This window comes from Ctenopharyngodon idella, chromosome 16 (genome assembly GCF_019924925.1).
Source record: "Ctenopharyngodon idella isolate HZGC_01 chromosome 16, HZGC01, whole genome shotgun sequence".
Taxonomy (NCBI): Eukaryota; Metazoa; Chordata; class Actinopteri; order Cypriniformes; family Xenocyprididae; genus Ctenopharyngodon; species Ctenopharyngodon idella.
The window spans coordinates 9,018,114-9,035,466 of NC_067235.1; the positions used below are offsets into that span (position 1 = coordinate 9,018,114).

The 17,353-nt window shown below is 36.1% G+C and overlaps 1 protein-coding gene across 7 annotated transcripts in view; it reads left to right on the forward strand.

The window, feature by feature from the left end:
- Positions 1-17,353, forward strand: part of triob (trio Rho guanine nucleotide exchange factor b) — a 174,738-nt gene that overhangs the window by 124,176 nt on the left and 33,209 nt on the right. For all 7 annotated transcript variants that reach the window (XR_007925466.1, XM_051865402.1, XM_051865400.1 and 4 more), the window contains 10 exons: positions 151-260; positions 356-425; positions 1,145-1,234; positions 1,842-1,934; positions 3,530-3,641; positions 3,733-3,923; positions 4,056-4,157; positions 5,050-5,189; positions 5,387-5,486; positions 9,544-9,787. Coding sequence is in view for 6 of the 7 variants with exons in the window: in XM_051865402.1 (XP_051721362.1) it covers positions 151-260; positions 356-425; positions 1,145-1,234; positions 1,842-1,934; positions 3,530-3,641; positions 3,733-3,923; positions 4,056-4,157; positions 5,050-5,189; positions 5,387-5,486; positions 9,544-9,787 (1,252 nt within the window). In the remaining variant the exon portion in view is untranslated. The remainder of the gene's footprint in view (positions 1-150; positions 261-355; positions 426-1,144; positions 1,235-1,841; positions 1,935-3,529; positions 3,642-3,732; positions 3,924-4,055; positions 4,158-5,049; positions 5,190-5,386; positions 5,487-9,543; positions 9,788-17,353) is intronic.

Genomic DNA, 17,353 nt, shown 5'->3' on the forward strand with positions numbered 1-17,353 from the left:
AATAAAATTAATATCAGAGCCAACTATTCAGATTTCTGAACACATTCAGATATATAAAGAAATATATCCAATTGCAGAACTATGTTTAATAGCATTAGTCTGTTATCACATTGTTGCAGAATTCTAAGTGTGTGTGTCTGTGTGTTTCAGACTTATCTGTGGGAGATGACCAGTGGTGTGGAAGAGATTCCCCCAGGGATTGTCAACAAAGAGCACATCATCTTCGGCAACATGCAAGACCTATATGAGTTCCATCACAAGTCAGTGAACCTAATGAACTGCAGTTCTTAGAATTATTTAATTCTGACTTCTTTTACTTACCATTTCCATATGCCCTTCTTTGTCCATTTTTCAGCATTTTCCTTAAAGAATTGGAAAAATATGAGCAGCTTCCAGAGGATGTGGGTCACTGTTTCGTCACATGGGTGAGTGTGTCAGTGTGCTAGAGATAATCTGATCAAGAAGTGCACTAAACTAGTTTAGCGTTATGTTGACATTAAATCAGATCATTAAAGCACATATCTGGGTTGCACTGTATTTTACAGTACATACACTTACAGTGTACATACAAAGAAATTACTGAGTAATATACATTTTGGTTTTGGTTTAGTGTAAGGTTCAGGGTTAGTACCTAGTTATTATAACAAATACATACTACATACACTACCTTTCAAAGGTTTAGGGTCAGTAGAATGATTTTAAAGAAAGATTAGAAAGGATGCATTAAATTGCAGTAATCAGCATATTAGAATGATTTCTGAAGGATCATGTGACAGCGGTAGCGATAGATGTTCATGGACTATTGTAACTGATTCCCTTATTGTCCAATGGTACAGTAGTTGAAGGAAAAATAACCGGTTCTTATCAATAGAAGCAATGATTGATCATATTTTCAAAACTATCACAGTTAATTGCTTCACACAAATATTTATTTCACTACTCTCTTCTCCTGAAGTGTCTCTTGAATCAATATTGATTTACTACTTTCTGATAATAGTTTATCATTCTAAAAGAGACTCTAGTTTTTTTTTTTTTTTTTTTAAGTGAAAATAGAACATCTTCATGTTCAAAATGTTATTTTTTTTTAATGTTTTATGTGTTTAAATTATTTGCTGTTTTTTTTTTTTTTTTTTTTTTTTCCCAGGCGGATAAGTTTCAGATGTATGTGAATTATTGTAAGAACAAGCCTGACTCCACTCAGCTGATTCTGGAACATGCAGGGCCCTATTTTGATGTGAGTATTAAGCAAACTTATTATAAAATTCTTTACATGAACATAATTAAAGGGCATATGATTCTGTGTAAGAATCCCTTTTATACACTTGAATCTAGGAAGTTTAGTTTATTTATTCAGATTATACAACACTTTTTGTGTGTATTTCACAGAGAATGTGGGTGTTTATATGAATATGTATGTGACATTGTGTATTTGCCACAGTATTTTTGTGTGTGTCCATTAATGTGTATATGTATTGGAATGTGTGTGCGTGTAAGGCTTCTGTGATCTGTTGAGCAGTTCTGTTCTTTAGCTGGTAGGTGGAGGTCTTAGAGAGAGGGCACTTCCTGTGTATCTGGGGGTGGGTGGGGGACTAGTGATGCCTCACTATTAAACTGTTGCCAGGCGATCAGAACAGACGGACTCTTCTTTCAGTGCTGAGCTCTGATGAATGGCTGTAGCCTTGAGCTCTGCTTTTGCAAAATTGCTATCAAGAAGCTATTAAGAATAAAAAGGCTAAAGATAAATGCTTTCATCATGATTGTTTTCCAGCATGTGTTGAAGATGTATGTTTGAAAGATGTTTGTTGTTTTTGATTAAAAGTCTAAATTGTGTTTGTGTGTAGGAAATCCAACAAAGGCACAGGCTGGCCAATTCACTCTCATCATACCTTATTAAACCAGTTCAGAGGATCACCAAGTATCAGCTACTGCTAAAGGTGTGTTTCTACTATACTTGAAACAATTTCAGCAAAGATGAAATACAGATTATACACGAACAAACCAAAGAACAGATACAAGTTGAGCACAGACTTGAACCAAACTGGGTCCAAAAAGACCAGATTAAACCCAGGACCACCATAAACTTGGCACAGACTAAACTTAGAACCATCACAAACCCAGCACAGACTAAACACAGAATCAGCACAGACTGAACATAAAACCATCACAAAACCAGCACAGATTAAACACAGAATCAGCACAGACTAAACACTGAACCATCACAAACCCAGCACAGACTAAACACAGAATAAGCACAGACTAAACATAGAACCATCACAAACCCAGGACAGAATAAACACAGAACCAGCACAGACTAAGCATAGAATCATCATAAACTCAGCAGAGAATAAACACAGAATCAGCACAGACTAAACATAAAACCATCACAGACCCAGCACAGAATAAACATATATCCACCACAAACCCAGCACAGACTAAACATAGAACCATCACTAAATCAGCTAAATAAAGACCTAGCACAGACAAAACATCACAAACTCAGCACAGACCCAACACAGATCCACCACAAAACAACAAAAATCAAACACAAATTGAACACAGACTAAACAGAGACCTTACTCAAACCAAATTTGGGTCCAAAAGATAAATTGCCACAAATAAATAAAGATGTAAAATCCAGCATTGCTGGTCACCAGCATTTGCACACTGGGACCTGCATGGGAAGCTGGTTGCTGGTTTGCTAGTCCACAGCATGAGAAGCAGATGTGCTGGTGGACCAGCATAAGGTATGTTTTGCATGCTGGGACCAGCTTTTGTTGTCTTTTGGGTGCGGGTATGATCCCAGCAAGACCACAACAAAACTTGCGTATTTGCAGACAGCACAACAACTACAATTGACACACACCCTCATAGACTTATATGAAATCAACTGCAAATAAAATCAATAATACCCCACCAGAGGATGCTTAAACAACTCCAAATGCACCATTACCATCTTCACTTATTATAAACCTGTTTGGCTTTTTTTTTCTTTCATGGCACAAAAGTTGTTGAAGTCTCTAATGTCACCATTATGGTGATCAGTGATCAGTGTTCAAATTAAATTAATACTCTTTCAGCAATTGTCTATCACTATTGTCTACAATATTTCATGCTCCTGACTGCAATGACTAACCTTTTACTATGAGCACTAGATTTTGACACATGTGTGTTTCCAAATGAGTATGAAAATCTTAAAAACAGACACTTTCTATTTTGAACTTTCATTATCAATTTGTTATTAACTGTACCGTTGAAAGAGCTCTTCTCATAAATCCTATTATTGAACAAACTGCGTATGATTATGCTTTATTTGGCATTTTTCTTTGTTTTCATATCTCTAAATGTTTTTGTTTTGCAATATACACAAGCTCTTTTTGACTGATTTGTGTATAGATAATTTGAATCAGGAGACAAACCTTTGATCCTTTGAAACGTTTTACCAGTATCATTACAAAAATCCACAGTAAAGCACAAACTCTTCAATGTATGTCTTCAAACGTACAAGTACAATTGTTATGTTTGTTCATAGGAACTATTGACTTGTTGTGAGGAAGGTAAGGGAGAAATTAAAGATGGTCTGGAGGTCATGCTTAGTGTGCCCAAGAGAGCTAATGATGCCATGCACCTCAGCATGCTGGAGGGTGAGTAACACACACATACACAAACACAGCTTGTTAAACCAAACCCAAACTTTAATTTTAACCACCTACTCTCTGCCTCATTTCCTCCCAGGTTTTGATGAGAACATTGAGTCTCAGGGTGAGTTGATTCTGCAAGAGTCATTCCAGGTTTGGGATCCAAAGACTCTGATCCGTAAGGGCAGAGAGCGTCACCTCTTCCTCTTTGAGATGTCCCTTATCTTCAGCAAGGATGTCAAAGATTCCAATGGCAGAAGCAAGTACCTCTACAAGAGCAAGCTTATGGTATGGGTTTCTTTTAATTTTATTATAAGTTACTTAACAGAGAAAAGCTTGCTTGAATAAAGATTACAAATGGCCATACTTCATAATAAAATTAACTATTTAATGTTTGATGTATTTTTTTGCACTGATTAGACCTCAGAATTAGGGGTGACTGAACATGTGGAAGGAGATGCATGTAAATTTGCACTCTGGGTTGGACGGACACCTACCTCAGACAACAAAATTGTCCTAAAGGTATGATTTGCATTCCAAATTGATACTTCATCTAAGATGTTTTCAGTTGTTTCAGTAGAATTTTTTTGTCTTCTAATAAATGTTTTTGTCTTTGCTTATCAAGTTTATTTTTATCCAAACATTGCTAAATTGCTCAGCATATAAGCATGTTTCATTATTAAAAAAGGTTGTCCTTGACCTCAAATCAAATGTGACTTTACATCAGTCTTTGTTATAAAATAAAGAGAATCACTCATCTGAGGGTTCTTGAAATAGATCAGATAAGTGGATATGTTTTCAAGTTTTGAATTTTCATGTACTGTAGCTCTGGCTTGAGTCATACCATTGTATAAAATCATTTTGTTAGACTTTTAAGTACTTTAAGTAATGACTTATGTAACTTGTGTCTCTGAATGGTTGCCCTTCATCTCTGCAGACATCATTGAATCATGTAATGAATCATGTGTCACGCCATGTGTTCTCACATGTAGATACACACATGGATGCTGTCATGTTCACAATTTTGGCTTACAGTTTAAAGCATTAAACATTGTTCCCACCTATTTTACCATAATCTGATGTATTCCCAAGTGAAACATAGGATGGGAATTGATTTTATCCTTTGAGAATGGATTGAATCATGATTGAGCTTCTATGACAGGTGGTTGGAGGCGATGGGTTGAAAAATAAGAGGGATTTGTAAACTAAAATGAAAGTACATTTAGAAGCAAAGCAAGTTATTATATTTTGATAAAAGATTAGAATTAATTAAATAGGGTTTGACTTCATTTCAACACTGATTGCCTGTTATTTTTGCAACATAGCTGTAGGCTTTGACAATTATAATAGCTATTTATGTCTGTTGTGTAAATAGAGGTTTGTTAATGTTTTGTTGTATTCAATGCACCCCCAGGCTTCTGGTATTGAAAACAAACAAGATTGGATAAAACATGTACGTGAAGTTATCCAGGAGCGTACCATCCATTTACGGGGGGCACTCAAAGAGCCAATTCACATTCCCAAAGCCACTGCAACCAAACACAAGGGCAAACGGTATGTCAACCAATCACATTAATCCATAGCCTGATTTGGTGTATGGATCTCTGGAACTTAGAATACGCTCCACCTGAAGAAACTCATTTTATGCATACCAGTGTGTTGTCTTTGACAGTGACTGTCAAACCAGGGTGGAAAAGCTTTTCTTTGGTCAATTTGCATTTTTAACTGATGTATATCATTTTGAATAACAGGGATGGAGAGGACCTAGACAGTCAGGGTGATGCAAGCAGTCAACCAGACACCATCTCCATCGCCTCCCGCACCTCCCAGAACACACTGGATAGCGACAAGGTGAGTGTGAAAATCTGTCGACCTTAGTCTCACAGTGCCATGCTACACCTGATGCACAGCTCTGGTGTTTTGGTGGCATGTTTAGACCTGCAGAATTTTCAGACAAGGAAAATGGATTAATGTCTGTACTGAATGTTTTAGCCTCACCCTAAATACAAGATTTGATGGGTTTTACCAACTTTAACTTGCTAATTTGGTTCAAAAGCCTTTTTGTGCCATCACATTCAAAGACTATGGTAAGCTTACAGTATAATAACTTTTAAATCAAGTCTAAAATCAAGTTCTTAAAGGAATAGTTCACCCAAACATTTAATTTTTTTCATAATATAATGTTGTCCAAACCCATAAGACTTCCGTTCATCTTCGGAAAAACACAAATAAAGATAATTGTTGTCCATAAATTGAAAGTCTAAATACACTGTAATTTGTAAAAGTAGGTTTACCATATTTGATGAGCTCTATGTATGTGCATTGATCAATGTTTATATGTGAATAAAAGCTTGAATGAAATCTGTTCATCATATAAAGCGATCATTTCTCTTCAGAAGTATTTTTATAATGTCTCTTTGTACTTTTGAAGTGGGGGATTTTTAGTTCCATGGACTTTGAAGGGATGAACAAAAATGATGAGAGAATATTAATATATAATAAAATATATTCATTTGTGTTCTGAAGATGAATGGTAGTCTTAGGTTTGAAACAACTTGAGGTTGAGTAAATGACAGAAGTTTCATTTTTGGGTAAACTAGCTCTTTAATTCATTTCTAAGTGCTTGTGGAACACTATGACTATTATTAAGCTTCACCTTTTGCCATCTTGAACTGATTTGAAACCAATTTCTTCATTGCAGTGCCTATGACATTTATCTAATCTTCTCCTAAGCTTGTTCTGATCATCTGCAGTCCAGTCTTTACAAAACAAAGTAAATGGATTTCTGATGTTCAACACTATGAATGCACTTGTGTAGACACCAAACTAGAAGTGTTTTATTTCTCTGCAACCATTTGTAATATTGACACACAATTTTGCAGATGTCATTGCAGCAATGTCCTGACAGCACCACATAAATTTTATGACAGCGCCACCTCCTGGTGAAAAGTTAAAAGTACTTTTAAATATACTTGTAGCCACTTATCCTACAAACACCGCCAAGGGTTCAATGACTAAACATGCTTGCCATGTTTATACTATCTATGTGGTTGGCCCCATTATTGCTGCTTGCAGCTATATTCTATAAATGGCATTTCTTATCAGATGGACGAACATTCAGTTCTTCATTGATACTTCTTGATCTGACCCAAAGATTTAAAGAACAGAATCTTTTTTTTTTTGTTCTCCTGAATTTATGCTTTACTTTGGAGACAATACTGAGCTGCTGGAAATTCTGTGAAATGTACCTGAGCAAAAAAAAAAAAAAAAAAAAAAACCAACAACATTTGCTTCATTCATCTCTGTCAAGGCTTCTCAGACAAAAGGCTGCACCACACTGGCTTGTGTACAATAAAATTGATTTTAATTATGAAAAAAATAGCAAAGAACAGTTTATTTCAGGCATTCGATTTTAGTGACAGTGTCCACAAATGGGTGATTCTTCAAATAGGGCCACTTTCACTACTTCACCACCACAAATCTTGAAAAAGGATTTTAGACTTATTCAAACTATGATTCTTATATGTTAAAATGTATCACATGCCCTGTAATAAAGATCTGATCATCACCTTTATCAGGTGGATTTTGGTATGATGGTGATTATGTGGGGTGGTGTGGATTTTTAGTTAGATAATTCAATTAAATGTTGAATTGTCATATTATAATCTGCAATATAATGACATTTACAGTAATAAAATTTGTCCTGATCATTATATAAATGTTTTAAAATTAATTACATTTCTGTCACTATGTAGGTGTGGCAAAAGTGACTCCACAGGATAAACAATTACAAACTTTGTCAAGTCATTTATTTATAACGCTCTATACAATACAGAAAGCAGCTTCACATTAATAAACAGGAAAATAAAAATTAATCATTTATAAAATTACTTCAGTTTCAGCTGTAAAGCAGCTCTAGTGCCATTATTCAGCTGAAGTTAGATCTACTGTATGTTGTTTCAATTCAGTTGAATAACTGTGCCATTGTTGCAAAGTTTATTGCAGAAGGCAATAGTTTCATAAATAGTGTTATATAAATAATAAATTAACTGAAATTTTTTTTTGACTTCTTAAAGGGATAGTTCACCCAAAATGTAAATTCTGTCATTAATTACTTATCCTCATGCCTTTCCAAAGCAGTGAGATTTTCGTTCATCTTCAGAACACAAATTAAGTGTTGATGAAATCTTTTTGATGAAATCTGAGAGCTTTCTGTCCCTCCAGCTACGCAACTGACACTTTGACGCTTAAAAAAGTTCATGAAGAGATCATAAAATGAATCCATTTGAATTAAGTGGTTTAGTCCACATTTTCTAAAGAGACAGGATCACTTTATATGATGAACAGATTGAATTTAGGCTTTTATTCACATATAAACATTCATCAACGCACAGATCAGTTGTGGTAAACAGAAGCTTAAGCATGTTTGCTTGACATGCCAGAAGCAATTAGGTTCGTTCTCGTGTGTTACGCAGCACGTTTGAGCTTCCACAAGAGGTTTGTTCTCGCACATCAAGCAGGTTCGGTTGAGTTTCTGTTTATGTTCGCTGATCGATGTTGCGATCAAGTATCTTCAGAAATTTTGGACTAAACTATTTATGTGGATTAAGTTTACGATATCTTTATGAACTTTTTAAAGCGTCAAAGTGTCAGTTGCGTAGCTGTCAATGGAGGGAAAAAGATCCGAAGATGAAGGAAAGTCTTATGGAATTGGAACGACATGAGGGTGAGCAATTAATGTCAGAATTTTCATTTTTGGCTGAACTATCCCAAAACATTTAAGTAAAAACATTTATATAAACATTTAGATAAAAGGGAACAGGGAACAGGAAATTTCTCCTAATTGAAGAATCAACCATACAAGAAGTTTGGACACAGTGGCGTCCAGTAGTTCCAACATTCCTTTAACTTGATTATCAACAGACGTAATGAAGATTCCTCACTGGGGAACATTGCTTTGGTTGCTTTGGATTTAGCAGCACAGACGCTCATCTTCCCACTCACAATCAGAGCTCTCCTCTCACTCGCCCTCACACATGTGCATGTTTTTGTCACCGATATGTATTGCGAGCCTCCTACAGCAACACACATCACATGCTGATACTCTCTTGAATCTAAACACACTTGGATTCACCATCTTTATCTTTCTCTGTTTCCATTTCCATGTCGGTCTCTTCCCTCTCTCTTTGTGACATAGACAAACACGTAAAGAGTATCTCGCTGTCACCAAATTCACTCATGTACCCTGACGTATCCCTCACAAAGGCTCACTGTTTTAACCATCTTAACGCACACAGAGCCCTCTCAGTTCACTGAGAGGTGAAAAGGTGAGGCTCCCAGAAGCAGACGAGTTCCTGCACGTCACTTCTAATAAGCATTAATTTGCCTCCTGCTCCTTTAAATCTTGGCACATTGTGTCCGTCTCTGCCTCCTCTCTCTTCCTCCTGCCAGGCGTCACTCCTTCAGACTGATTCCATCTCCGTGGCAATGCGAGGATGTGTCAGCAGCCTTCAGCCGCCTGCCACTTTACCTCACTGGAGTCCTGAATGCTTGAGCTGTAGATGAACTGTAGATGAGGTTCATTTTGATAAGAAAAAAGGAAAGCAATGTCATTCTCTCTTCCAGATTGAAGGATATGGCATTGTCGGAGTTAGGGGTTTTCGACTCAGTGATGTTTAATGCATAAGGATGTACTAGGAGGTGTTGTTTTGGTAGAAATATGGCTTGTAAAGGTTCGGGATCAGTGGCTCACCTTTTGAGCTCGTTGGCGATGCCACATTACCAGTGGGTATGTTTGTTCTGACTTTAGACTTGTCTGTTTTCTTATTTAGGTCACTTTTGTTGTCTTTATCACAGACATATTCGATTATTATTTTTTTTATTGTGACATTTATGCCTTCCTCCACAGTTGTCCGGTGGATCAGAGCTGACAGTGGTCATCCACGATTTCATGGCAAGTAATGGATCAGAGTTGACTGTACGTAGAGGTCAGACAGTGGAGCTGTTAGAACGGCCCCAGGACAAGCCCGACTGGTGTCTGGTCCGCACCACTGACCGCTCACCTGCCCAGGAGGGCCTGGTTCCCAGTTCCATGCTTTGCATCGCCCATTCCCGCAGCAGTATGGAGATGGAGGGAATTTTCAATCATAAAGGTAAGATGGCTTTCCTGTTTTCTGCAGATTGTGTTGGGTTAGATTTGATTGGACTGTAAATGTTTTTAAAGTTTGTGGGTTTTTTGTATGTTCATACTGGCCCTGGGTTGTGTTTCCAGTACAACAACATAGCTCACTAGATAACTACCGTGGTATGAGGCATATGCAATTATCTAGTCACAACTGTTTAGTGAAACTGTAAAGACATAGTCGCACATCTGTCGTTTGAGGACTACTTCACTATTTTTGTTTCATGTCATTTGGCTTTATTTGTTGTTTGATTCATTGTGCGTTCCCTCTTACGTCATACACCGGGGTTCCCTTACGCACATGCGCATTCTTCAAAAATGCCACTGATTGTTGACATTCTAAAGTATATACTGTAGATTGTAACATATATATATATATATATATATAATTAAAGATATAGAATGTATTGCATGTTAGCTTATTGTGTGCTTATTGTGTAACAAGAAACTATGCTTCGAGAGCTGTAGTTCCACCACATAAGTTTGCGATGCTGTTTGCGAATGTTCGTTGGAACTATGTTTTTGGAAAACATAGAATCATTGAACTAGTTGGTAACACCGAAACTTGCGAACATAATTGGCTATAGGATTGTAACGGTATACTGGTATGAAAAAGAAGTTAAAGAAGTTAAAATTTGAAGTATCTGAATACTTTGGATATTGAAAAAACGAACACGTGGTTGTCCTCGAGGATAGATATCCAATTTGCAAAAAAATATGGACGGAAGTGGCTGCAAAAGGAGGAAACACATCAAACATGTTCACCCACAGTATATTCGAGAACATCATCCCTCTGTGCAGATAAAGGTATGTCCTGTTTATGACTTAAGGCTGTATGATTTATGTGATGCAGAGGGAATCCCAGAATCCAGTCATGAAAACTCAAAGGTCTTCACTACAACCCGTCAAAATAAAAGTTTGGTTTAACTTGAAGAAATTATGAAAAGAGCAAAAGAGCTGAAAAATCATAAATACAGTTAATAAAGAAGATTTACTGGTTTATCATGTATTATGGTGCTGTGACCAAATTCATGCGGTATGGTCAGAGTGAGGTGACAATGACACTCGCAAAGTTTGGTGTCAATATGTCAAAGCATTGCAGAGATACAGGCTCAACAGTCATTTTGGCATCAAGCCTCTAATTCGTTGCTGCGGTATACGAAAACAGTTTTGTTTATCAACACGAAATCTATAACTTTTTGCCGAAACTTTTTTTTTATCTGAAGATGATACGATTCAATTTTGGTGAAAATTGGACCAACGGTCTAGGAGGATATTGAAAAAGTATGATTTTAAAGAAAATCAAAGTGGTGGAGAGGATGTTTTGCTAACTTTCGCAAAATTGTCATCAATGTGCTCAGCATGACCCAAGGAATCTATTAAGACCAATCTCATTATAATAGGCCACATTTATATAAAGCTATTAGCATTTGTTTAAAATTTCATTATAACATTTGACCACAAGGAGGCACTGTCTCAAAACCTTTTGATTAGCATGGTGCCAGTGGCACATACTGAGTTTCGTAATGGTACACCAATGCATTCATAAAATACAGCATTTTATATCTTAATACTGTATTGTAGTTAATGGCAATTTCATGTTTTGTTCAATTATAGCACCACCAAGAGGCACAATCCCACTGCTTTTTTTATGTGTCCTCAGAGTGAGCCCATACATATGTGTGTCAAATTTGGTGAAAATATCTCATTTCATTTCGGAGTCATAAACATTTATATTTATGAGAACATAAAAAATGACCCATGGATGACTTTGTTTTGATTTTTTTTTTGCTACTTCCTATCAAAATTTTGACGTTTGGGCATTAGCATTTAGTTAACCAGCTAAGGTTCCATGTTTCCTATGCTGGTTTCTTCTCGATCGTTTCGAAGATATTCTCAAACGGTTTTTAAGCGCTAAATCACCACGTCGCACAAACCGTAAGGCGAAACGTAGCATGTTTGGTATTGTTGGACTCGACAAGGATTCACAAGTCTAATGAGATGACTCACATGAAAATAAGTGAACCACATCAAAAGTTATAAGCATATAAATAGTTCTTTTCTCCACTAGGTGGCGCTGGTCCAAGTTTGGTCTGAATACAATAAAGTGTTCTGGAGATATAGCCTCAAATCTGATTTGTCAAGCTTTTTGTCGAATTCATTTGTGCAGCTTTCGAGAATGGATGGTTCTATCAAAAAGCTTTTGATAACTTTTTGTTGGCATGGTCTCAAGATGCTCTGGTTCAATTTTCATGAAAATCGGAGCAACGGCCTAGGAGGAGTTTGAAAAAGTAGGTTTTTCGGAAAAATCTAAATGGCGGGAAGATTTTCATAATGGAAAATGACATCATAGGATGCAATCGAATCATCTTGAGCCAAGGAATCAGAGGAAAATTTGTTTTTAACCATTATGGTTCAAAAGTTATTACCATAAACATGAGTGAAACTTTGGACATGTGGTGGTGCTAGAGGGATTGAGTTAGAGACTCCAAATTTGCTATGGATACAGTTGAGACTGTCCTCTATCAGTGTGCCAAATTTCTCAACTTTTTACCATACGGTTCTATGGGCTGCCAGAGACTTCTATGGCGGAAGAATAATAATAAGAAAACTAATGATTTCAATAGGTGCCTTCGCAGCTTCGGTGCTTGGCCCCTAATACAGGTGCTGGTCATATAATTAGAATATCATCAAAAAGTTGATTTATTTCACTAATTCCATTCAAAAAGTGAAACTTGTATATTATATTCATTCATTACACACAGACTGATATATTTCAAATGTTTATTTCTTTTAATTTTGATGATTATAACTGACAACTAAAGAAAATCCCAAATTCAGTATCTCAGAAAATTAGAATATTGTGAAAAGGTTCAATTTTGAAGACACCTGGTGCCACACTCTAATCAGCTAATTAACTCAAAACACATGCAAAGGCCTTTAAATGGTCTCTCAGTCTAGTTCTGTAGGCTACACAATCATGGGGAAGACGGCTGACTTGACAGTTGTCCAAAAGACGACCATTGACACCTTGCACAAGGAGGGCAAGACACAAAAGGTCATTGCAAAAGAGGCTGGCTGTTCACAGAGCTCTGTGTCCAAGCACATTAATAGAGAGGTGAAGGTAAGGAAAAGATGGGGTAGAAAAAAGTGTACAAGCAATAGGGATAACCGCACCCTGGAGAGGATTGTGAAACAAAACCCATTCAAAAATGTGGGGGAGATTCACAAAGAGTGGACTGCAGCTGGAGTCAGTGCTTCAAGAACCACTACGCACAGACGTATGCAAGACATGGTTTTCAGCTGTCTCATTCCTTGTGTCAAGCCACTCTTGAACAACAGACAGCGTCAGAAGCGTCTCGCCTGGGCTAAAGACAAAAAGGACTGGACTGCTGCTGAGTGGTCCAAAGTTATGTTCTCTGATAAAAGTAAATTTTGTATTTCCTTTGGAAATCAGGGTCCCAGAGTCTGGAGGAAGAGAGGAGAGGCACACAATCCACGTTGCTTTAGGTCCAGTGTAAAGTTTCCACAGTCAGTGATGGTTTGGGGTGCCATGTCATCTGCTGGTGTTGGTCCAATGTGTTTTCTGAGGTCCAAGGTCAACACAGCCGTATACCAGGAAGTTTTAGAGCACTTCATGCTTCCTGCTGCTGACCAACTTTATGGAGATGCAGATTTCATTTTCCAACAGGACTTGGCACCTGCACACAGTGCATGGTATCCCTGTTCTTAATTGCCCAGCAAACTCGCCTGACCTTAACCTCATAGAAAATCTATGGGGTATTGTGAAGAGGAAGATGCGATATGCCAGACCCAACAATGCAGAAGAGCTGAAGGCCACTATCAGAGCAACCTGGGCTCTTATAACACCTGAGCAGTGCCACAGACTGATCGACTCCATGCCACGACGCATTGCTGCAGTAATTCAGGCAAAAGGAGCCCCAACTAAGTATTGAGTGCTGTACATGCTCATACTTTTCATGTTCATACTTTTCAGTTGGCCAAGATTTCTAAAAATCCTTTCTTTGTATTGGTCTTAAGTAATATTCTAATTTTCTGAGATACTGAATTTGGGATTTTCCTTAGTTGTCAGTTATAATCATCAAAATTAAAAGAAATAAACATTTGAAATATATCAGTCTGTGTGTAATGAATGAATATAATATACAAGTTTCACTTTTTGAATGGAATTAGTGAAATAAATCAACTTTTTGATGATATTCTAATTATATGACCAGCACCTGTAATAATGCAATTTATTTAAACATTAGTTAAGGAATATAATTTTTTTGTCCATGTTTTAATTTAGTAATCTAATTTATTATCTCTGTTATGCAGCACTTTGCCCAAAAAAAAAAAAATAAACGGATAAAAGTTGTTACATTTTCATTTGATTACATTTTAGAACATTAATTAAATTGTAAGTTTTTTGCATTTCTTTGATTGCCACCATTTTTGATCATATATTTGTATTAAATTATAAAAAGAAAAATACATTTTCTGAATAAAATACATTTCATAGGACTCTATTCTTCTTAAATTTTTTAATAAATTATTAATGAAAAAAAAAAAAGAGTTGTTAATCTAATCCATAATCAATTAATACATGTAATTGATTAGACATGTTTTTGATTATTGGAATTTGAATAAACAAATATATGTTATAGTAAAGCATTTGTTCATTCATTTAATGGTCATTTTAACTGATGATAATAACTGATTGTTTAATACTGTATACCATGAAACCATGTTATTTTCTGAGAATGTTATCATACCATGAAAATCTCATATCATTACAACCCTAGTTGGCTAACAATGCTTTTGGGAAACGCACGCCTGCTTAGATATGGGGTCAGATCAGGATGAGATCATGATTTAGAATGGGATTTATTTAGGTTTAAACTTCACAGAGGCTGCACAACTTGTATTTGTCAGTGTTTTGAGTTTTTGGCAACTCTGGGATAGTGTTTGGTGTTCCTCTCCAGTCATGGGAAGAGCTTCTGTGTAAATGCTTGAGGGATTACTTGAAGACACGTCAACACATGCGTCTGGCTTTCCAGCTGGTCCTTTGTGTAAGAGTTGTTAGGTAACCACCTTTGACTCGATAGGAATCTCAGTTTTTAACTACTATCATACTATCTGTTTGATAGTATGAAAGGATACAGATGTTTTTTTTTTTGTTTGTTTGTTTGTTTTTTGTTTTTTAAATCTAATTTACCTAATGGATTTATTTTATATTGATTTATACAAAATTGTATTTTAAATTATTACGGATACAAATTTCTAGCTATGTGCAAGATTAACTATTAAATATAACGAATCAAAATTACATCCGATTATCCTAATGGGAGTGCCAGATATTTTATCCTAATGGGGGTGCCAGATATTGTGTGTTTTCCATCAGGAGAGATGGATCAAAGGTGTGTACAGGTGTGCGTATCTGCTCTTGATTCACCCTGAACCCAAATAAAATTTTAATTGCAGTGCAGCTTTGCTCTTTCTTATTAGGGTTGAAGTGTGTTGTGCATGCGGTAACCATGGTGATGGGTTGTGTCAGTTGATGAACAGGGTTGCCAGGCTGCAGGGGATTTCCCTGCTAGGACCATATCCATGTACACAGGACAGTTAATGTGATCTTGTGATTTTGATCATGTGTTTAAAACCAGCCATTTTGTAAACAATAATACAGCATACTACCATTCAAAAGTTGTTTATTGAAAGAAACAAATACTTTTATTCAGCAAGGACTTATTAATTTGATCAAAAGTGACAGTAAAGACATTTATAATCTTCATAAAAGAATCCTGAAAAAAGATGTATCATAGATTCCACAAAAATATTAGCAGCACAACTGTTTTTAACATTGCTAATAATAAGAAATTTTTTGTTGGGGCACCAAAACAGCATATTAGAATGATTTATGTAGAATCATGTGACACTGAAAACTGGAGTAATGGCTGCTGAAAGTTTGGAATAAATTATATTTTTTAAAATATATTAAAATATGTTTTTGATCAAATACTGTAAATGCAGCTTCAATGAGCATAAAAGGCTTCTTTCAAAAACATTAAAAAAAACTTGTCGACCACAACTTTTGAACATTGTATTGTATGTCTTTATTTTTATCAGAAGATTCACTATAATAAAATGCTTTCTAAACTTCTGTAACATTTGCAATGTGACCTGTTTCAGAAAGAAAAAGTATTTGGCAGGAAATAATTTAGACAAGACTTGATTTTTTCTGTTGGGATTTGATTTGTGGATGGTTAGCTGTTATATATTGATTAATATGTTTGTTTGTTTTTTCGTTCCCGCCCTTGTGGCCTTGGTTACATTGAAACAATAGAAACAATGGAAAGGTTATTATTTTTATTATTTTTCTCACCTGTAAGATCAAGAAAATTTGTTAAGAACATGCATAGGGTCCATTTGAATTTATTGTTGTATTTAAGGTTGTAATGATATTCTAGGACTCAGCTTTGCGGTGAGAGATTTCCATATGAAAACATTTATGGTGACTCATTCAAATTCATTTTGGATCTTATTGTTAATCGGTATTTAAGGATTTAACTATAGTAAGTACATAAGCTGCAGTTCGTCAGTTCCTCATGATCAAAGATGTGTAACATGGAATTCATGGTGGTTAGTCACTGCTTTTGAAAACTCTGAATGGATCATGATTTGTGACAAAGAAATGATTACAAAGGAAGAGCATGTGGTAAAACTAAGAAGGTCACCAGGCAAAGATTTTTGAGGTCACCCACACAAGGATGACTGGGCAGCATCTGAGAGATGATCATTAGTGTGTGCAGGGTGTGGTGTTCAGTTTGGAGAATTCTGGGAAGTTACTGAAACTGACTTATATTTAACTCTTGATGTAGTTAGAAAATGCTGCTCAGATGTTGTCAAAAAGTATCTATCTATCTATCTATCTATCTATCTAGATCTTACAATTTCTATCTATGATCTTAAAATATCTATCTATCTATCTATCTATCTATCTATCCTCATAAAGACCAACAATGAATGTCAAGGAGATAATCAATGAAAAGCTTATAAAAGTATTATAACAGTCAAATTGAAACTAATAAGTTGCACTTCATTTCTATCTTTTTGTAACTACACAAGTTATGAGGTCTCATACCTGTGTCATTGAAATCATTTTTATGACATCATTACAAGTAGACAAGCACCTTTCCTTTGACAGAGGTCATGGGAAATGTCAAACAGCCGGTTCTCTTACAGCAAGGACAATCAGTATTTATAGAATGTGAAATAGGAACGGTCATAACTCATGATGACCAGTGTATTCAACCTCTTCAAATTGCTGCCCTGACTATTTTGTTAGCTGAAATGTTCAAGGTATATTTAAGGCAGCTGGTGTGATGCAACGTGTCCAGAGGGGCTAAAAAATCAAACTTTTACCATGAGACCAGAGCAGAATCCTCAGCAGAATTTTGATTAGTTCTGGCATAAGCAGTTACGGATCTGCATATGTGTAAGTGTGTGTGTGTGTGTGTGTGTGTGTGTGTGTATA